Here is a 23,306-nt window from a genome sequence, read left to right on the forward strand (position 1 = left end):
CAATCGATCCCAATAAATGATAAGGTTTAAGCAAAAGGAAAGTGATCCTAATGGAAGATTTAAAGTATACAACAAAGAAATGACTCAGTAAACTGCTATAGTACAGGCAAATGTACATAAAATTTGATTAATTAGAGTAATAATGATTGATGTGCTAGAGTGGAAAATACAGAGTTCCCCACAAAACACTTATTAGTGAAAGGGGAGGATAGCTACCTTTAAAATGGAGAAACCTGGCAAACATTCCCTTAACCAGGTGATCACAACTGATGTTACCAATGATGAGACCATTTGCCACCAGTCAACTTCTGCTGTATGGCCCACAAGGAGCATATTATATTATCTCACTGGTATTCCTGCAAAAAGATATTACTACATCTAGCGGGTGCAACATTGAATAAATGCACACTGAAGGCCATACTCTCAAAAATGTCAAGGTCATAAAAGAGTTAGAACTGTTCACCTTAAAAGAGACTAATGCAATGTGATTCCTAGATCATGGACCATAAAAAAATACCTTTTTTTATAGAGGACATTTTTAGGCCAATCAGCAAAAATTGGATTAGATCTGCAGGTTAGATAACAGGGTTGAATCAATGCTAATTTTCTGATTTGTTGTTGTTGTTGTTGTTGTACTGTAATATGTAAGATGTCTTTGGCTTTTAGGAAACACTGTAATGCTTAGGACTAAAAAGAGACCATGTCTGCAATTTACTTTCCAAAGGTCCTGAAAACATAATGTGCATATATATATGTAAGGAAAAAAATGATACAAATATGGTAAATTAACATTTGGGGAATCTGGTGAAGGAAATTCTTTTCACTATCCTTGCAACTTTTTTGTTAGTATAAAATTAATTTAAAATAAAAGTGAAAGTCCAGTTTCTCTTCTACCCAGAAATAAAAGAATAAAAGTACTAGATAACAAAGCACATTTAATTAGTGTATTTTATTGCATTAAGTTAACATAATTAAAATGTTTCTATTATAAACTAGAATAGAAAATAAACTTTCCAAATAAGTAGAGAAGAGAGTGAACTAAAAATAATCCAAACATAGCAAGAAAGGGAGAGAAAATTTTAGAAATAGTGGACAAATGAAAGCACAAAATAAGAAATAAATAGTTGCAAATGGACTATCCTAGGGAGACAGATGGCCACTGCTGCTCAGCAGCCACTGCCAGGGAGTTTGCTCAAGGTCTTACAACTTCAACAAGTTCTTGGGCCCTCCCTGGTGGCACAATGGGAGCAGCACTGCAAGCGAGCTACAACTTCAGCAAGTTCAAGCCTCCTTACCATAAAAGCTTTAGAGTGCTGTACCCTGGACTAGATTTACTCATTGTTGCTTTTTGTGATCATGTTACTCTCCTGGGGATATGTCATCTCTGCATCAGTAATGCTGGCACAATAACGGCAAAGGAAGGAATACTCAAATTTTTTGGATGAGTGAATTTGTAACTTCTCTGAACCTATTCAAATACAATTCTTTACCTCATGGTTGCCTGACATCTATCTAGACTTAAAGATAGAATCCATAGTACAAACAAACTAAAAGTGAATCTCCAGTTTTCAAATTAAAAAAAAATGAGTTAATAGTAGGCTTTGAGGTCAAAAGCAGTTAAGAAACTTGATCTAGTAGAACAATATGGTAAACCATTCAAGAGGATAATGGCTCGCATGAAATAAGTGACTTTAAGGAGGTTGAGTCATGCTTTTGGCAATAACACTGATTTGTATCTAAAGTGATTACTTGGGAAATGAAAGAAATTACTTGGTAAATGAAAGAAAGAATGACTGCTTCAGTGGAAAGTGTGAGGAGATGAAATATTTTGGGAACCAAGGTTCTAATGATAACTGACATTAATTGCCATGTTATTTTTGACAAGCTCATCTCTTGGATCTTACTTCCTTATTTGTTAATTAGTGGTAACAATGTTCACCGTGCCTACTCTTCAAGAATATTATCAGTTTGATTAGAAACTGTGAGTCAATATTTTGAAAAACATGGTATACTGACAAGGATTTACTGACCTGCTCATAAACGGTCCATGGATGACATTGTGAGGACATATAAAACCTTAAAAGAGAGCCTAGTCTAAGTTGTCACACAAATAACTATCAAGTTTACTGTTGAACTTCCTGCAGTGGAGTCTTAGTGATCTTAGAATGAAGACCACCATGGTGTAGCTCTTTCTCTCTGACTTTATTTTGTACATTTTCTCCTTCATTCAGCTTCAGTCCCTTATTTTTCTGGATCTTCTCCCATGATAGAACTGTCATACTAGCTGTTCCCTCAGCTTGAAAAGCCCTTTCCTCCCCCTTTCATTGAGTTAACACCTTCTCATTCTTCAGATCTCAACTTCTTTTCTCCAGGCAGTGGCCTCCTGCCTAGGTAGAGAGGACACACTCCTCTCATGGGGAATCTTGCCACTATGCCCTTCTCCTTTACATTTGAGGGAAAAATTTTTACATTGGTTAACATCCATTTTCCCTAGTGAGCTTAAGCTCCAGGGGGACAGGGACCATTTCTATTTTTGTTTATTAGAATATAATAAAAGCACTCAGTAAATATGTGTTGACCAGCTGCCTAAATTTCTGATTGAATGAATGAATGTGCCTAAAGAGCACAACTAAGTACTACTAAGAGATAAAGTAAGAGGTAATGTTTGATGTGAACCCTGGAAAAGATTGTAAATGTTAGTTAGAGGCTGATTTGATGGGTGACTGCGATTGTTGTTGCCAATCCATTTCAAGTAATGTTGATGTTTTTTATAGTGAAGAAAGGCTGGGTTTTGCTACCTCTTAGTATTTTTTTTAACTGAAGTATTAATTTGATTGATCTTGTTCAAAAGAAATAACCTATTCTTGTTTGGCAGCCCAAGCATGAACCGCTCAGCATCTTCTGTGACCTCATGGGTGTGGACTACGAAGAGATGTGTCATTGGCTCTGCCATCGGAAGCTAGCTACTGCCACAGAGACATACATCAAGCCCATCTCCAAACTGCAGGCCACAAATGCCCGAGATGCTTTGGCCAAGCACATCTATGCCAAGCTCTTTAACTGGATTGTAGATCATGTCAATCAAGCTCTCCATTCTGCTGTCAAACAGCACTCTTTTATTGGCGTACTAGATATTTATGGGTAGGTGTATTTGGGTTAGTGATCTGCATCTAATAATTCTGAGTATTTGAATCTGTTTCCTCCTAGTAAAGAGAAAGGAAACTTAGAAGATGATTTCTAAAAGTAATTTCACTTGCTGCTTTGCCTTCTCTGGGTACCTGAGTCTTTTAACTATTAAGATCCTTCCTATCACTTGTGCACATTGATACCTAATTTGTTATCTTTCAGCTTAATTTTTCAAAAGAATGCATGAGATTATTATTTCCAGTTCCTTTCTATGTGTATATAAGTTGAGCCTATAAGTTGACGAGTGTAATGACTTTATTATAGTTCTGATTTTTCCCCATATATGGGTGAATTAGCGCTCAAAAACTCAGTATTGAATAATCTCCCTTATAGGAGGACTTTAGAGAAAACAAAAAAGGAATTTAAAAAAAGTAACTATGAAAAAATACAAATAAAAATCATCAGGCAACTATAGATCAGAGACATTCTGTAGGGGAGGAGGAGGGAGAAGGACCAGGACAGGAGTGGGAAGAGCACAAGGGACTACTGTAATGGTGCATGGGTGAGCTGGTGGTGGGAATTTCATGGGGAAACCATACATTGTACAAAATGAAGGATGATGTAATGATATATTAAAAAAAAAAATCTTTAAAAAGAAAACAAAAGCTTAAATAAAAATGGGAAAGCTCTTGGCAATTTGAGAAACTAATAATTAACATCAGATGATGTCTCAAAGTATGAAATATATATCCATGAGTTCCTTATGATCTAAATAATAAATATGGAACTTTATTTTTTAAGTGTAGATTATATTGTATAAAATAACTTGCTTTTAAAATAGTAAAGTATGCGGTATCAGTAGTCTTTTGCAAGTTATGTCATCCAATTTAATTAAAAATATGGTTGACTTTCAAAAAAAGAAAACTCATATTGAATACCTCCATGTACTGGAGCTTTAAAAATATCTCTCTGTCACATGGCTGATGCCTGACTCTGGGTTCATATTCTATGTTACTGACATACAAGCCTTTTATCTTCACTGAGATAGAAAGGTTACAGTGTTGGGAAATTTCACATGTCTTTCTAATGTTTACATTTTGAATATTAAAAAAAAAATTCTTTGTTCTTTTACCCCCTTCCATGTTATTTTTGGCCTTACAGATTTGAAACTTTTGAGATAAATAGTTTTGAACAGTTTTGCATAAATTATGCAAATGAAAAACTACAGCAACAGTTCAATATGGTAAGAATTTTCTTCCATGAATAATATTCTGCTATAATTTTTTTTTCTTGAGCAACCAGTGTGTGTTGAAAGTTTGGTTCCTGAAATGAACTTATGAATTGCAATTATTATCTGGGGTTTAAAAGGGCTAAACTGTGGAAAAACTTATGATTAATAAATGATACAACAGTAGAAAAATGTCTATGGTTTAGATAGGAATCATGGTGATTCTTAGGTGGCTATCTAAGAGTAATGAAAATTGGGCCATATAAAATGAGTAATAGAAACAAGATACATATTAGGTAGATATATGGATGTGTAAAACTTTGATACCCAAATACTTCAGTTTTGTTCCTGTGGCTAATTGTATGTGGAATTGTTACTTTCTTAACTCTTAATCGCAGTGTTAACAAGATATTAGAACAGAAAAATCAGAACACATCTCATTTATTTATATTTTTAGATACTCTATTTTACATATTCTTTTTTCAACACTCTGAGACATTCACTGAGACAAAAGCAATGGGAATGTTTTGAGAGTGGGTCTATGATATAATCCAGTGATTCCACTCCTAGGAATCTGCCTAAAGAACACAAGACACTAATTCAAAAGGAAACTTGCACACTTATGTTAATTGCAGCTACTTACAATAGCTTAGCTATAGAAACAACCCAAATGCCCTAAAACAGAAGAATGGATCAAAAATATGTGGTCATATACACATAGAATATCACTCAGTAATCAGAAAAGATAAACTTATGTCACTTGTGGCAGCATGGATGGAGCTGGAAGGGACAGTGCCAAACAAAGTAAGTCAGAAGAAAAAGAGAGTTAACGGGTGGTTTCAGTTACAGAATATGGGGAAACTGAACAAAAAGTCAAGAAAAAGACAAAACTCATAAGCTGACCATAGATCTGAGGCATAGAGCAAAAGAGTGGGTCCGGGAGAGGGGTCAAACAGGGGAGGGGATCCCACAGGGCCTGTGGTGATGGATTTTGGTGCAGTGATGGTAAGAGAACTATGAGGATGACACCTGAGGGGAGAAGGCAAGCACTGTATGAAAATGAACAATGATGTAAGAAAATAAATTTGATAAAAGCATACATAGTATATAAAATTTTAAAGAACAAATGTTCTATTCCCTCTTAAATCAGATGTCAACAAATGTGTTAGCTAATCGTGAGCGACCATATTCTTCCCTTCTACTCAGTATATGTTTTCATCATTTAAAGGTTTCTGCTTCCTTACTCACTTCAAGCTTCCTATGAAACTGCTCCTCCCATCTTATCTTGCTTAGTTCCCATTAATCTTTACTTCTTTCAGTTTCAGTTTCCTTAGTCAATTTCTTGATTATTTCCTTATTTTCCAATTCTTATACCTGATACAGAGAATCTGATAAAATCAATTCCTTTTTTTTTCCTCATCAAAGGTAATGGAATACCCTCAAGTACCCATACTCAGTTTAGTTAGCCTTGACTAGGAACATGGGTCTCACAGTAAAGACCTTCACTATTTAGGCCTGCTTCTTCAACAGGGGTTACACATAGGTGGGGCAGAGGGCATGAGAAATATGGTGGTAGCAGCATAGTCAGTATTGAGAGGCGTTCTGTGTTGACCGAGGGTCTCTTACCATATTAAACCTTATTCCCACAATGACTTTTTGACAATTGTTCCTCCCAGATGTTTGAGACCCATGGAATTTTCTAAACTAGACATAGAGATTTGTATAAGAAACAAACTCTTATTTGTAAAATCTGGAGCAGTGCTTCTTGTCAGCATGTAGACTGAATATAAATTAATGAATTAAAAAAAGACTGGGATCAGTGTCCTGGAAAATATTGGTACCATCAGTCAGGGCATCCTGCTGACACATGGTTCTGTTTGCTGTCTCATTAATCAAAAGAGAACAGAAGAGATTGGCTTTCTAATTTGCATAATATAAATATTCATTCAGATGACTTTTTTTTTTTCACTAAAGCTTGTTGCAGAAGTATACACTGTAAACACTGTAAGTGATTTAAAGGGGCTTTATAGTAAGTATAGAGTTAAGTGGGAAAGTTCCAGGTACATGAGGAGAATATCTACCAGAAATCTTGGTGATATCTAAGTTTCATGGGGGTTTGAGGGTTGTCGGGTCATAGCCACAGAAGGCTATTCTTCCCAGAAAAGTATCAAGATGTGAGAAAATCAAGGTAGACAAAAGAGGCAAGTAAAAGAGAGCACAGACCCCTAGGAATGCACAAATACAAGTTGTTAGCATCTATAGGGACTAGAAGTTGAGGGCCCAGCAGCATTGCCTGGGCTGCCTGATGCCATAGCTACAGTAGTGCCTTGTGTTCCTACTGGGACTGACGGAATACCCATTCATCTCAGAGTTCTAGTCACACAGTCCTTCCTCAGAGAAACTTTCCCTCATCTTTCTTTTCCAAATTTGATAAGGACGCTTATTCACAGAGTTCCTCTGTAGCTTTACTACAGTTTGTAATTGTGTTCTTTGTGATTATCTGATTTCTGTCTACTTCTCCTGTTTGTCTCCAAACTCGTGGTATGCAGTGACTGACACAGAATAGACAGTCAATACAGGTTTTGTTTAAATGTTTAAATGAATGCATGAGATTAGAAGCAGTGGTGAGAATGGTGATTGGAGCATTTAGCGGGAATAGCAATGGATTGGTAGTAGTTGCTACTACTTGCAAAATTGCATGTAGAATCTAGAAAGCTGATCTGTGGATTTCCCTGAATGTGGAAAATAACCAAGGCAGACACAAAAGATCAATTTATCTAATTCTGAGACACATGAACGTCAGTGCCACCATCTGTGATGAGAGTTACTTTCTTACGCTGTAAGCACCACCTAACATGGTTAGTAGTCTGGGGCATCTGCTTTGCATAACTGCTCAAAAAAATTAAAAATCTGCTCCATTTATCAGCTCTTCAAACACATTCACATTACTATTTTCTTGTTTATCACTGTAACTGAGCATTTAACTGTCTGGATTTTTTTATTTGCTCTCTTTTATTTTCTTTTGTGTAAATCATGACTTTCCCATAAAATTGTTTCAGGAAGCCATGGATTATTTAAAAGTATGTTGGTCTCAGAGTGTTTTTTATATGTGTTATTTCTTGACTAATAGCCATAATAATGATTTTAGTAATCCCAGCCTTTTTTTCTTTTCCAGCATGTCTTCAAATTAGAACAAGAGGAATATATGAAGGAACAGATACCATGGACACTCATAGATTTTTATGATAATCAACCTTGTATTAATCTTATAGAATCTAAACTGGGCATTTTAGATTTGCTGGATGAGGAATGCAGGGTAACTATGATTTTCTGGTGTACTTACTCTATCAAAAAAATACATCAAGGTCTAGCAGTAAATAGGTTTAAAGCAGAAATTCGTTATGCCATGAGATGCCATGAAGGCAACAAGTGGGGGTCATTCTGATTTGCCTACTGAAGGATCACCAAAACCAAAGAGTTCAAATAAAATAAGGCTTCCCCTTCTCTTTTTAGCTGATTCAAGTTACACAAAAAAAATTAACATTGGGTATACTACCAGTTTTAGCCACTTTTGTTAGCAATAGCTTATATTTGGTACTTTTTGTTCAATGATAAGTTATATTTAAAGATACCCAAGAAATCTATAAAGTCTATTTTAAATTATAAGTATAAATATCTATAATTTAAAAACTGAATAGTTCTTTATTGCTGATATATACATATAATAGGGAGGGAGGGAAGTTAAAATGTAATATTTGAAGATCCAGGATAATGGGGAAAATGTTAGATCACCAGCTTTACTGCTAGTGATCTTAGGCAGGTGATCTGTCCTTCTTAAATTCTCTTTATTTTATATTCCATAAGTGACAATTTACCATAGATTGATCCTCCTAAGCTTAATTCAGATTTTCTACAACATTAAAAAGGCATATAAGGAAAAGGTACTCAAAATTAAATAACACCAGTCACAACAAAAATGGGATATTGTTTTTTACATGTTAGAGACGAGGTTAAATTTGATACCTTTCACTTAATACCAGTGAGTATTGATTTAATATAAATCTCAATGATAGTACATCACATGTTAGAGGAAATTTGGCTATGTTTAGTAGAATTGTAAATAGTTCCACCTTTTGACCCACTAAAGGAACTCTTATAGTTTACCCTTTGAATATACTTGTAAAAGTATCCAAGGTGTATATGTAAAAAGGCCAATGAAAGTGTATTGAGCATAAAATGAAATTTTTATGAAGAATGATCCTGTTTTATGTAGAATGATCCTGTTTGTGTTCATGCCTTTAAGTACACAAGGACATAATGAAGTTGGCAGTTTTACATTTTCCTCTCCATTTTACATTTTCCTGAGTGATCTAAATTTCATTTCATATGCAAATGCAACCTCTATTTAACAAATTTTGAAGGTACACACAGTCATGGTATTTCACCTTTCACTTTTAAGACTTTTGTTGTTTTAAAATCAAATCAGATATGTATCTGATGATTCTTGGTGTAGGCACATTGAATCTCTTAGTCACCACGGTCACCATGGGAAGTTCTCATTAGTAATTGGTTTTGGTCTGTAAGAAGGAAATTTGGATGGAAGGAATCGCTAAATTGACTATAAAAGTTGTTAGGTAGGCCCTCCCTGGTGGCGCAGCGGGTTAAAGCACTGCACTGAGAAGCTAAAGCCACTTCCGCATGAGTTCGATTCCTGCCTGCCCCGGAGGTGACCACATGGCGTGGCAGACCTCTCCTGACCCGCCGGCTGCTCCCCTCAGCAGTGTACTTCGTCAATCTGCCTGTTCTGCTCCGCACTCTGTCTCTGGTGAAGCCTCTCACCGCCCCTGAGCCTCTGGCCTGTACCCCAGCTCTGTATGCATAAATAAATAAATCTTTAAAAAATAGTTGTTAGGTAAAGCCAAAAAATGGTCTCTTGGTTAATGCTTCAGGAGAGTCTTGTGTCAATATTTATTTTCTTTTTCCTTCCTTAAATATAGATGCCTAAAGGTACAGATGACACTTGGGCCCAAAAACTATACAACACACATTTGAACAAATGTGCACTCTTTGAGAAGCCCCGTCTTTCAAACAAAGCTTTCATCATTCAACATTTTGCTGACAAAGTAAGGAAGCATTATTATCTTTTTTACTTTTGAATAGTTCAAAGAGGGAAAAATATCAATGGTTAAGATGTATCATTTTTCTTTGTTGAAGTTTGCATTCTTTAGGGCCATATAGGAAAAGTAATCTTCATATTGTCAGGTTGGTTTTCCCTTCCTTTAGCCAAAATGGAATTGTATTATGAAATAAATATAGGTCTATAATTCTTTATTAAAATTCTGAAGTCCAATAAATTATATTTCTTAAAAGTTTTTTCATAATTTGTTTCATGACTAAACCTAATCTCTCAACTGAAATAACATGAAGTTATTTGTATTACTAGGTTATTTATCCTAGTTAGAGGTTGGATATTTATATATTTTGATGTAGAAATGATAATGTGTTTGATTACTAATTGCTACCTCAGAGTCTTTTGAAAGATTCTAAATTTTCAAGCCAGCTGACCCCAAGGGTTTCAGAATAGAAATTGTGGTATTGTGTCTTCCTCTGTGACTGGTCCTTGGATCTCTACTAACAAGGCATATAGACATGCTATTTTACAAGTTCTGTCATCTACTGAGAAATCAGGGGCCAAGAAACTAATTTATATTTCAAGGAAGTTGTAAGGTAGTTTTAGTGTACGTTTTCCAGTGTCCCCTTAAGGTTTTCTCAGTCTGCCTTCATCCTAGCTAGAAATGAATTTAGGGGCCCCAGAAATTCTGTAGTACAGAATGGGGGGATCCTTGAGTTGAAGATAGCTGAGATCACTAAACTTTTGGAAGCAGGAACAATCCATCTGAAGTAGTTCTGTTTACCAAATCATGTTAACCCAACCTTCACCTTCATCCATCATCATTTCTTCAACATTTCTGACAGACATTTGTTCCTTCTAATGCTTTCTCATGTTTTATTCACCTTTCTCCCAAGGGGAGATTTACCTCTACCAAATAGTGAACTAAGTTAGGAGATATATTTGGGAAGCCTTGGAGGAGCTGTCTTTGGCCAGCATGGGAGAAGAGAATCAACTTCTCATTTGTCTGCATGCTCATGAATTGGGCGGGTCTTTAGACAACAGTTAATCATCTCTGCCACTATTCCCTAAGGTGAACAGTATTTGGGGATTTACTCTAGAGTTAACATACTTATAACCAAGAATGGTACTAGTTTCTTAGAATAAAATTAGTGATACCGCTTTGCTAAGAGCCAGGCTTACAGCCTTAGCCTATAAATATTTTGGTTGATAGTAATGATACATATCTATTCAAAAGTTTTATTAGTTAAGAAGATTTTTCCATTTGTTCTCAGGTGGAATACCAGTGTGAAGGCTTCCTGGAAAAGAATAAAGATACTGTTTTTGAAGAACAAATTAAAGTTCTTAAATCAAGCAAGGTAAACACATTAGGCTTTTTCCAGTCAGGATATATTCAATAAAATATTAAGTATTTAAACATTAGCTCCTAAATTATAGTAATGATTTTTCTAGCAAGCAGTTTATCAGAAGTATAGATCTTGCACATGTGCGGTGCAGACACACACACACACACACCCGCACATACACGCACATGTGTGTTTTCTAACTCTGAAACCTAAGCAGTTTTCTGGTAGGTAGTAAGTTAAATTGTAGCACCTAGTGGTGAATAGGACTATTGCAGCCCAGCTCTATTAACTGTTTTGTACAGAAGAAAGCAAGTTTAGGCAATTGTTCATATAGAGCTAGCAATTTAATTGGGAATGATAGAATAGCATAGATAAGATTTTAAAGTACTTGGTCTATAATTGAATAGCCTAGCATCTTAATCCCGTGCTGAGTTTTCAGATCAAATTTATTATGAACTCTTACTTTTCCCCTTTGAAACAAACCTTCAACATTGTAATACAAGGTAAAAGCAAAACATTTTGTTTTCCCTTGCTTATACTCAACCAAACTAGGTTATTTATTCTGTAAAGCAAGGGATACATTCATTTGTGTGTCAAGCAATGATTATTAGTATGTTGTGCATAACAGTCTTATATAAATTATTCATTATTTTCTATATTACTTTTATAATTGATAGACACATAACAAATAAACTCACCTTATTTTGTTTTTTAATGAAAGAACTCTCCTAGAAATTATTTTTTCTGAAGAGATTCTGAAATTATTAGACAACTAATTGGCAGTTACAATCATAATTTAATCCATTGAGAAGGATTTATTGTATTTATATAGAATGAAACACTGGTACAATGATATAAATATATCAAGATGCCACTGTAGATTAGTTTGAAATCTTTTTTGTTCCATAAAATTTCTCCCAACCATCTAATCATTTATTAAGTACCAGCACTTTAATAGGCTTTTCTCATATTGTTTATCTGGTGAGATGCAAAATTGATTACAGTAATTATGTGGTCAAGTTTGTAAGTCCCTTGAAAACAAATATAATGCTTACAGGATAAAGGGTTTTTATTTTGTTTCCATTAATCCAAACTATTTTCTAAACATCAATTTATGATAATTGTTTAGTCTTACAATATTGTAGAACTAGTTCATGACACCCTTGCTGCTGAGATTTTAGGTGATTTTTTGTTGCTTCCCACCATTTAAGTTCTTAGGTACACAAATGAAAGATAATGATACAACATTTTGTGACTATGGAATAATGGATGGAATTTCCAGTTTACATTTTGCTCATAAAGTATATTTCAAAACTGGTAATATATTTAGATTGGCATTACCTATGGATTAGGATTTCACAGGTGGACTTGTTTTGATTTTGCTTCTCTCAAACATGATTATAAAATTAGTGTATTTTCCACTGCTTATATTTTTATAGAACTTACTCCTTTCATTTAATAATTTTGATTCAAACAGGTATTTGTTATTCCCAAAGTGTGACTTTGAAAGAAGTGACTTGAGGGAGGGAATCACTGCAGATTTCTTATCTCCATAACTCTTCTGTGAAGTTTTCCACTGAGTTTGGGTTTAGACTGTAATCTTCTTTTATTGTTCCTGACTCAGTTTAAGATGCTACCAGAATTATTTCAAGATGACGAGAAGGCCATCAGCCCAACCTCCGCCTCCACTTCAGGGCGCACACCCCTTACCCGCCTTTCTGCAAAGCCCACCAAAGGCCGACCAGGCCAGACAGCCAAAGAGCACAAGAAAACAGTGGGGCTTCAGGTGAGTCCAAGGAGCCATTCCTGCTGCACTCTTTTGCTCTGGCTCAGGAGACACCTCAAGTCTGCTGTCTCATCTTCACAAGTGGGCTCCTTACGTGAGGGGAGGCTTCAGAGAGAGCCACATTCCATGAGAACATGGAACACTGTGCACTCCTACCTCTCTCCACCCAGCTTCAGACCTGTGACTCTGACTGAGCCTTTCCCAAAATAATTTCCTCCCACTTAATGCTTGTACTACATCTCCTCTCTCACAGGCCTCTGCTGCTGTTGCTTTGCTTTCTGGTTGTTTCCTCTCTGTAAGTGTGCAGAGCATTAGCTCCTTCTGTGCAGGATAACCCTCTCCTTTCTTTGATTTCTTATGCTCTGTGGGATGTGGGAAAGACTTCACATATGTACTTAGCTCCTGAATGGGCACAGGGGGTTTGGGACAGGAGGTTCAATGCCAGGTAAGATTGCTTTCCTGTGCATGGACCCTGTGCCCAGGGCAGACAGGAAGCAGGACCTGACCTATGGCCATAGCCCCTGATCCTGTGTCCCCAGTGGTAACCCCACCCCGGCAGTACCCCACCATTCTCCCAAATCCTATGCTCTTTTAAATCATCTGCTCCCCCATTTTTCACAATTTAAAGCAGAATTCCCACTGTACATGATTAAATGACCTTAATATTCTTAAAATTAGGTTTTATTTTTAGTAAAAATTCTGAGTTCACAGCAAAAAGCTAAGAAGCTATATTAAAAGGGTAGGAAGAGTGCACTACAAAGTAAAGTATGTACTTTGGATGATTTTACTGTGTCAAAGGTTGAAAAAATGTACATTATGTACTCAAAAATGTACTCTGGTACATTAGCTGTGGGGGAGACTGTAGTTACGTGGGGGGTAGGTGGTATGTATGGGAAGTCTCTGTACTTCCTGTTCAATTTTGCTGTAACTTAAGGCTGCTCTATGAAGATAAAGTCTGTAAATCAATGTTATCTCAATAAACATACTTTGAAAAAAGAAAAGGAAGTCTATTTTAAGGGGGGGTAGATGGAGAGTGACTATGTTTAACAGAGTAAGCATGTAAATGGTAGAATTTAAGCAAATTTTAACCAAAAGCCCTGGCCCTCTTGTTTAATAGCAACTTGCCTTCATGGGTGGCAATCCTCTTCACTAATATCACTGGAATAAAATTTTAAATTATTTATATCATCTTTGACTTGGATAGCCCTGATGCCCTCTTTTGCTCTTGTTCATGCAGTTTCGAAACTCCCTTCACCTGCTTATGGAGACCCTCAATGCTACTACCCCTCACTATGTGCGCTGCATCAAGCCAAATGACTTCAAGTTCCCATTCACGTAAGAATGTTTCTGCTACTGAATTGAAGAGTGTTCATATAATCTCATAAGGATTGCCAAGCCAACAGAATAAAATAATGTTTGGGTAGATCTTCATGTTTTAAAGAGGGAAACTACCATTTAACAGTTTTTTCAGTTTTTCTTTCATTTCAGAATATGAGAACAAATTAATAGGTAGTCTTGTGAAAATTTTAGAAGTTGAGATCAAGAAAGCATTCCTAGTTCTATTTTGAACTTATTTCAGTTCAAGATCGTTTGGACTTTAAAATATTTGGACATTACTTAAAACTAGCACTGAGTGAGATGAAGCTGCTTTGGTGAAGATTCAGTTATCTCTTTTACTTTTCAACTATTAAATCCATGAGAGAATGTCTCTGTTTATCAGTATTTCATCCTACATCAACACCATGATGAGGGGATAGTGAATCTTTCAGGAATTTTTTTTTATCAAAACAGATAATTAATTTTAATAATAATACATGGGCATTGTAAAAAAAGTTTACAGGAAATACAAAATAGTATAAAAATAAATTAAGAAGCATTTATTATACCCAGGACATAACTGGTGTTAACTGGCATAGATGCTTCCTGACCAACCAACATTCTTTCCTTGTTCCACATAAGTGTTTGTGTGAGACAGACAAAGAAAATGAGAGAGAATGATGGCGATATTAATGAAAAGGAGAGCATGAAAGGGAAACTAGTAAAAAGGAGAAAGTCAGACTGCAATTGCCTACTTATAACTGTTTCTAGCTTAATAAATTGTGTATCTTTTCTATATTAGTAAATAAAATTTGACATCATTTTCATGACTATCATCCCACTATATAGATATACCATCATTTTTTTTGGTATTGTAATAGTTTATTTTTACATCATTTTGTGCCTTTTTTCCATCTCAGTTGTAATCCCCATGGGATTCCCATCACCAAATCACCGGTGTGCCATCACCCTTAGTCCAGTGCACTTCCCCCCCCCGCCCATTTCTGATCCCATTCCTCACTCCACCCCCATAAAATGTCTGTGGTATATAGTTGTTCATTATTATTATTCCTCCACCCCTGGTCCTTTATGCTCCTGCTATTAGTGAAACCATCTAGTATTTTTCATTTTCTTTCTGGCTTAAAGGCATGTGTTTATCTTTTTTTGATTGCTGAATAATATTCCATTGTATATGTGTACCACATCTTTTTAATCCAGTTATCAGCATTTGGGTTGATTCCATGTCTTTCCTGTTGTAAAGAAAACAACAGTAGACATGGAGGTGCAGGTATCTTTTTGAATCAGTGTTTTTGTGTCTTTCAGGGATATACCATCATTTTTAAAATTATTGCCTAATACAATTCATTTAGGCTATTGCAACAGTAATGATACAAAGATCTTTTGCCAAACATTTTTGTATATTTACTTGATTATCTCCTTAAGATAAATTATTTCTATAGGCGTAATTTATAGGTAAAAGACTGGGCAAATTTACTATAGCTTGTGATAACTACCACTATCACTCCACAGTGCATGAGTGCCAGTTATGTATGCTCCATTCCCCTGTACTGTAGCCATTCCTGCCATCTGGTGAATCTGTCCTAGACTGCAGGGTAGGTTAGCCTCCTCATTACCACAAAACCCTTGCTGGAAGAAGTGGGATGCAAGAAGAAGCTGCCTTACTCTGGTACACTTTCCTGAACAGCCCTTGGTGTCATTACCTTCCATCAGCCAGCCACATTAACCACCACCAATCCAACACTTGTGAAGCGTAGCAGAAGGCTAGATATGTCAGCAGGGCTTAACTGTGGGAGTAAAAGAAGTGGTTACCTTGTGAGCAGCAACCCTTGCTACCTCCTCTTTTAATTTCAATTGAATGCTAAGATGCCATTTGTCTAGAATGAAATAAAAAGTATAATACAAAATACATTTCATTGATGTGGAAATTATAAGTGCTTACTATGTACACACTGAATTAAATAGTTTACACTAGTGCATTTTTAAAAATAACTGAGTGGGGCATACATAATTTGTCATTCTCATTAGAGAAATCTCCAGAGCTGGCTAGCCTTTATGCAGGGGCACTATGTATGGCCCACTAACAAGTTACAAGTTGGGCTAATCAGGCCAAGTCTAGAATGAACAGAGTGCAGAGGCATTCTGGGCTTTTAAAAATATATGCTCAGTGATATTTCTTACGAGTTAGAGTATGAGCCAGAGATGATGTTTACACCTCTGTGTTTTTATTGCTGGATTTTCTCTTCCCCATGGAATTTTTCATTTTGATCTCTTCTTCGATGTTTGAATGCATTTTCCCCCTAATTTATCCATTTGGCTCTTACAAAGGAATTTAATCTCTGAACTGAGCACAGTAATTGTGGCTACAGCCAGGGTTCCTTGTCTATTAATGGTTTTCATGTCTTATATGTAGCTTTGATGAGAAGAGGGCAGTACAGCAGCTGAGAGCATGTGGTGTCCTGGAAACCATTCGCATCAGCGCAGCAGGTTTCCCCTCTCGGTGAGCCTGGCATTTTTCAAGTACAGGGGGTCCTTATGGGAGATATTCCTACTTTAAATAAGTTGTCATGAATTTCTTTTTATAGGTGGACTTACCAAGAATTTTTCAGCCGCTACCGTGTCCTAATGAAGCAAAAGGATGTGCTAAGTGACAGGAAGCAAACATGCAAGAATGTATTAGAGAAACTGATAGTGGTAAGAAAAATTTTCACTTACTTTTATCTAAATAGAGATTGGCCAAAGGCCTTGTGATTGTGACTTTTGAAAACCTTGGAAGCATCAGATACTTCTCACTCAGACTCCTGGGGTCAAGGGTAGTGGGGCACATTGACTTGGAGATCAGAACAATAAATTCTAGGACTAGTGAAGATGATGGCCCACTAACACAGAGAGTAAGACACATTCTTGAGACACATTCTTTCAGAGGTTGATCATTTTCAAATGATCATTATCAGAATTTACCCAGTGGTTAAGAAAACACGTTTTGTCCTTCAGATAAGATAGTCTGTCTTGGACATTAATACATTTAAAGCTAAGTAACTATTTCAAAGATAATAAGTATAATATACTTTAGTGTCTGTCAAATGCTGAATGAGTGAGATAAGATCCAGAGGATGCAAAGTCACATCCACTAAAGGAAGGCTGGACATTTTGGTGGGAGATGTGTTTTAAGGCAGGCTTTGAAAAATGGGTAAGCTTGTTTAAATGTGGAAGAATATTCTAACACTAAACAAGGTATAAAGAAACATAATTTACTCAGAAAACAATAAAATCATTTTTTTGCAGTCTAAAATGGTTAGGAAATTGTGGGTCAGTGTCGTGGAATGTCTTGCATGCCAAGCTAAGGAATTCTCAAATGCCTCAGAGTTACTTGGAAGGCTTGTTGAAAGAGATTGCTGGATCCCAACTCCAGAGTTTCTGATTTAGTAGGTCTGTGATGGGCTCATTAATTTGCATTTTGAAGAAGTTGTCTGGCAATACTAATACTGGTCTGAGAACTATGCTTTGAGAACCACTCATCTAGACCATGAAGAATTTAAGATTCATGACTGTTTTTTTAAAAACAGGTTCCATTTATTTGACACTCTGTCTGTATGGGTTAGCTCACTTGAAAGTAATTAGTTGTATTTATAGCTAATAACTAAATGTAATATCTCTGATAACTTTTTAAAGCCCTAAGGCCACTTTCTGTGTAATAAATGTGCTTTTTCAGTTTGGGTTCAGATTTTTTTAAAGATTTATTTTTGCATGTAAGAACCAGGGTGTTGGTGGGAGTGTGGGAGAGTGTGTGTGTGTGGGGTGGGGGGAGATTCACCAGGGACAGAGTGGGGAGCAGAACAGGTGGTTCTATTGAAATACACTGCTGATGGGAGCAGTGGGTGAGACAAGAGAGGTCTGCTACACCATATGTGTGTTAGCTCCCTGGCCAGGGATCAAACTCAGGTTACAGGGGTGATAGCGTGATAGCACTGAGTGTTAACATGTATACCACCAGGGAGGCCCCTGGGTTCAGATGATAACAAATTAAAAAGAAATTGAGGACATTTCTATTGATGAACTCCTTACTCAGGCCACTCCAGGACTGTTTCACAACTTTCTAGGACATTTTGACAGAGGTAGCTACAGAAGAGTACAGGTTTGATGTGGGGTGGAATGGGGAGAACTGAGATGAGTTAGGGTGAAGGGAGGGAGAGTGGGAAAGAAACTACTTACTTGCTCTTTTTATATCTTCAGCTAGGTTTCCTATGTAAATTTATTGATTTAAATAGAAATAAGTTTAGATTTTAAAAAATATATTTAGAAATTTCTGATTGTTTGCTGTTGTGTACAAAATAAAATATATGCTTATAGTAAAAAGTTATTTTCTCTTAGAATTTCAGATCAGTGAATGCTTTCAGGTAGTGGATTACTGTATAATAGCACAGAAATAGCATGCATGTCTGTGTTTACCACTGACTCTGACTAGAGTAAAAAAAGATCATCAATGGTATAGATGATTATATTTTATAAATGGAGTGTTGAAATTTATATAAGGATTTTAAACCTTGTTTATCTTCAGATCCTGTTGGTAAAGCTAAGAAATAACACTTGAGAAAGTTAGCTTATGAATAAGCAAGGTTTTTTTTTTTTAATTTTTATTTTCTATGTGTTACTTCTTGTCTTATTCTTCATAGTGATGTTTTTATTCCTTCAGCTTTTTCATGGAATATACAGCCTGGTGTAATCCTTACAGCGTGGGTCAGTCAGAGGGAGTCAGCATCTCCATTTCCTTGAGATATTTAACATACAAACAAATAGTAGCTGCGTGTAACCCACAACCAAGTTTTTGGCCTCAGATATAATTCCAGGTAGAATAATTCTGGAAAATAACACCTAAATTGAAATTTTTCTTAAAATTCCTCTACTTGCTCAGTTTGCATAGGATCAAAAATCTCACTCTATTAGTTAATTGTGATGTAGCCCAAGTTTTAGCTAATCGAGTCTTTCTTGAGTGATTCTGCTTTTAGGCATATTTTTTCTATTTTAAAATTACATGGTCATCATTTCTACTCTGAGTATGCAATTTCTTCCAAAAATAGGACAAAGACAAATACCAGTTTGGCAAAACAAAGATCTTCTTCCGTGCGGGTCAAGTGGCCTATCTAGAAAAACTGAGGGCGGACAAGTTGAGGGCTGCCTGCATCCGGATCCAGAAGACCATACGAGGGTGGCTGCTGAGGAAGAAGTACCTGCGCATGAGGAAGGCGGCCATCACCGTGCAGAGATTTGTGCGTGGCTATCAGGCCCGATGGTGAGACTCCACCTGTCCTCTCTGCACTTACATGCCTGTAAGATTAGAGAGCTCGTCTGATTCATTGTCCCACCCAGGAGAATTTTGAGTGGTCGCCTCACTTAAGGCAACATTTAATCTGTTTTAACTGAAAAGACAATTGTCTTTTGAAACAAATTAAGATTTCACTTACCCTTATGGGAGACAGGCAAGGTCTGCTGAGCCATGTGCTCCTGATGGGGGATGAACTCATATAGAGGCTGGAGATAGCTTGATAGCCTGAGACTTTAATCTCTGTACCATCAGGGAGGCCCTGTTTTGTATACTTTCATGTGGACGTTAAGTCATCTGTAAATTAAAAGTGTCATGAGTCTGAGCGACTTAATAAAGATTCCATTTAGGAATTTTCGGGAGAAGAAGGGAGCTATACTTCTATGTGATTATATTAGATTGTCAGAAAAGTCATGACGTAGTTTTTCTTTGAAAAACAGAAAAAATGCATCATGATTTTTCTGACAGCCCAATATATTAGGATAATTTTAATTTGGAAATTAAAATTAATTATGAATTAATGACAAAAAAACTTATACACAAATAGAAAGGTTAGGAAGTGTACATTTTCATAGATATCTATAAATATTGTATGAGTCAGTATAGCATTATTGTGTCAGCTGGTCTGCTGTGTAAAGGAGGTATAACCTAGTATAATGAACATTGTTGTAGAAAAAATGAACTTTTATGAGCTTCACTTTCTTTATTGTAAAGTTGGGTAATGTGGAATAGTCTACTTTTCAGGACTTAAGACTCAAATGAAATATAAATGCAAAAAAAAATTTGTGGGAACTTTACGTTGTCACACAAATATAAGAAATTGATTTAAAGTATGTTATTAGTTCAATAGAGTCCATGGAGATAGTACTTACTAGGCCAATGACACTTGTGCTTTGTCTCTGCAAAGCATATTTGAGTTTCTGTGATTACGGACAGTCCATTACTCTTTTCTTTAACTAGCTATGCTAAGTTCCTGCGCAGAACCAAGGCAGCAACCATCATCCAGAAATACTGGCGCATGTATGTAGTTCGCAGGAGGTACAAGATTAAAAGAGCTGCCACTGTTGTTCTTCAGTCTTATTTGCGAGGCTACTTGTCAAGAAATAGGTATCGCAAGGTGAGACATTATTTTCAACTTTGCTTATTCATTTCATTAACATCAATCAAAGTCTGCATGTACAAAGTACCACTCTCTGTCATGGACATAGGAGCCTTATGGAAACAACACATTTTTTAAAAGATAATGAAATAAGAAAATTTACCTCCATTTCTTCCCACCATGTCTGTCATTTGAAAAAAGTGAGTGTATTAATTTCCTGTGCTGTAATAAATTATCACCAACTTGGCAACTAATGACAACAGAAATAGATTCTTTCACAGGGTATGCTGGGCCAAAGTCAGGTGCCAACGATGCTGTATGCCCTCCAGAATGCTCGGGGAGAATACATTCCTCAGCTCTTCAACCTCCTGGTGGCTGCTAGCTATTCCTGTTGTTTGTGGCCACGTCACACCAGTCTCTGTATTCATCTTCACATTGTCTTCTCCCTGTGTGTCTACATTCTCTTGTTTTGTCTCCTTATGAGAATACTTCTGATAAATTTAAGGCCTACTTGGACAATTCGGGATAATCTGTTCATCTCTAAGTCCCTAGTTGAATCATGTCTGCAAAGATCTTTTTCCAAATAAGGCAACATTTATAAATTCCACAATTTAGGACTTGGCTTTCTTTGGGAGAGCTTTATTCTATAGACTATGGTGAGCTTTGAATAGGTAGAATATATAACAGATGGGTAGAAGATTATTCCAAAGATGAGCCAACCTCAGAAGAATCTATCATGTTGAAGGAAATAAATTATAACACTAATGTGTTTTAAATTGTATTGACTAGTATATTAAGTTCTTGACAGTCTATACCTAGCAATAACAACATGACTCTAAATAATGTGTCATCAGATTAATATTAATCATCACTTCTGGCAGTTTATATGCTAGTTATGAAAGGCATTAATCTCTTTTTGGCAAGGTATTGAATCTGCCCTTCAGGATATATTCAGTTAAGCCAGAAATACAATCTAGATCTTAGAGCTCTGTCGGCACGACTGTTAGGAGGAGTATAAATGGGGTAATTTGAGGGACATGTCTCTCATTACAGGCAATGTATGGGTGTAACCTATTCATGTATTTATTTTAATTTCTCATTTTAAAATAATTATAGTGAGTAAATAAAAATGGGAAGCTAATGAGGCTTGAGTAAGTATATTTACTAGTTGTGTTTTGATGAAAATTTGAAGAAGCTACTCTTTTTGTCCATGCCTGCTTTATAGTCTGGTGTGCTTTCTTTACAAGCATGAATTTTCAGAGTGGAAAATCCTTATTAAGCTTGACATTTTAGAAATACCAAACTGATTATCCTCTTGCTTCGCTCTATTCTCCTCAGGAGCATCTGAAGTGAGTCTTGAAACCTTTAATTTTAGCAGTGCAGTCTGGCCAGCTCAGCTCCCAATCGGACTGGACAAAGTAGAAGAGGCGGGTTAGAGGCTAACTCCTGTATAGGCAAGCAGTATGCCACTAGTTCTCTTTCTAGTTGTGTTTCATGTTGAAGCTTTTTCGTCATAATGTGGGGTTCTTATAGGGAGAACATATATTTAACTTCTCTTACTGATAGAAATGAAGATGAAAATGGAAGCTCTAGTTATGTAAATGACGTTTACATTTCACTGAAATTACAGAAATGGACCAATGTTTGAACTTACGTGTAGAGAAGGAAATGACAATAGTGTTATCTCTGCGTGCTTCTTGAGTTTGAGGTCGAAACATTCAATTTGCCATTACTGAGTCTAACCCAGTTGGTGATGAGCTGTCTGGATAAGATGTGGTCACCTGAGGGACTATGATATTCAGTGAGTAGGCAGAATGTCCTGTCTGCAGCATGAGTCACCATGTCTGCCCTCAGTGAAAGCTGAAGGCTGCCTTAACATTACAAAATAACCAAAGGAGGGGAGCCATGAGTTGGCTGAAGCTACTAATTCAGGTCATACACACCTATGTTTTTTTTATATATATATTTTATTGTTTAGAACTTTAATTACTTATTTCTTAAATGTATCCTCTAGAGTGATACTCTTTTTCCTTTCTCAAATATGTAATCCCACAATAGGAATGTAACCTAAAAATAGTTTTTTAATGATCTTACTAAGCTGCTATTTGAATAATGGTTTCAGGTACATTTTAAATGGTTGGTAAGAGATACATTGTGTCCATTTGTAGCTATCACTAACAAGTACAAATATTTAATTAAGTACATACATTTAAACATTTATGTCATATCAGATTATTTCTTAAAATTAAAACCTTACAAAGACTTCAACCTTTTTCTAATTGAACCTTTCTTAAAATTCAAGAATTTCTTTTCCATCATTCCTGGGAAATGTATATACAATCTCTGCTTGATTGTCTTTAGTGATAACTATAACTCACAAGGCAAACTTTTTTGTTACAAGCATAGGGGACTATCATGATTTAAAAAAAAAAATAGAACATAAAATCAAAATTAAGGTCCATCTACTTCATTTCATTTTACTTTCACTTTTAGCTTTCCTTTTGAAGCCCCATTCTTCTTTCTTTTGCATCCCTTCAGTGATTCAAAGAAATGGAAGCTGTCTACTAGGATTGTATTCCTGAAATATAGCAATCAAGTGTGTGTGTGTGTGTGTGTGTGGCTTGTTTCTGGGAGAAGAATTAATACATCAGTAATAAATTTTGCAACAACTGGCCATACCCCATGTCCTCAAGCACAGACCTATTGCACATTGAAATGTCCATAGTAAGGGTGGTAGGTAAATCTTTTAGTTTTGTAGCATATTAACATGCTGACTACCTGATTCACAGGGTGCCTATTCTGTTCACTTTATGGAGACTCATCTGTTACTAATTAAACTTATATACAGTAAGAACTTAACACATCTTTCCTTTTTCTTTAGAATTGCTTTTTTTTTGATAACCTGGTGCCTTTTATTTACAGTTTCTAAGGTTTT

The 23,306-nt window shown here is 36.1% G+C and overlaps 1 protein-coding gene across 2 annotated transcripts in view; it reads left to right on the forward strand.

Annotated features, from left to right (window-relative positions):
- The window catches only part of MYO5A (myosin VA (heavy chain 12, myoxin)), a 104,220-nt gene that overhangs the window by 27,976 nt on the left and 52,938 nt on the right, over window positions 1–23,306 (forward strand). For both annotated transcript variants that reach the window (XM_004687778.2, XM_004687779.2), the window contains exons 9-19: window positions 2,876–3,141; window positions 4,288–4,369; window positions 7,530–7,670; window positions 9,352–9,477; window positions 10,760–10,843; window positions 12,456–12,617; window positions 13,855–13,952; window positions 16,366–16,452; window positions 16,538–16,646; window positions 19,031–19,242; window positions 20,233–20,389. In XM_004687778.2, coding sequence (XP_004687835.1) covers window positions 2,876–3,141; window positions 4,288–4,369; window positions 7,530–7,670; window positions 9,352–9,477; window positions 10,760–10,843; window positions 12,456–12,617; window positions 13,855–13,952; window positions 16,366–16,452; window positions 16,538–16,646; window positions 19,031–19,242; window positions 20,233–20,389 — 1,524 coding nt within the window. The remainder of the gene's footprint in view (window positions 1–2,875; window positions 3,142–4,287; window positions 4,370–7,529; window positions 7,671–9,351; window positions 9,478–10,759; window positions 10,844–12,455; window positions 12,618–13,854; window positions 13,953–16,365; window positions 16,453–16,537; window positions 16,647–19,030; window positions 19,243–20,232; window positions 20,390–23,306) is intronic.

This window comes from Condylura cristata, unplaced genomic scaffold (genome assembly GCF_000260355.1).
Source record: "Condylura cristata isolate star-nosed mole 26May11 unplaced genomic scaffold, ConCri1.0 scaffold00023, whole genome shotgun sequence".
NCBI lineage: Eukaryota > Metazoa > Chordata > Mammalia > Eulipotyphla > Talpidae > Condylura > Condylura cristata.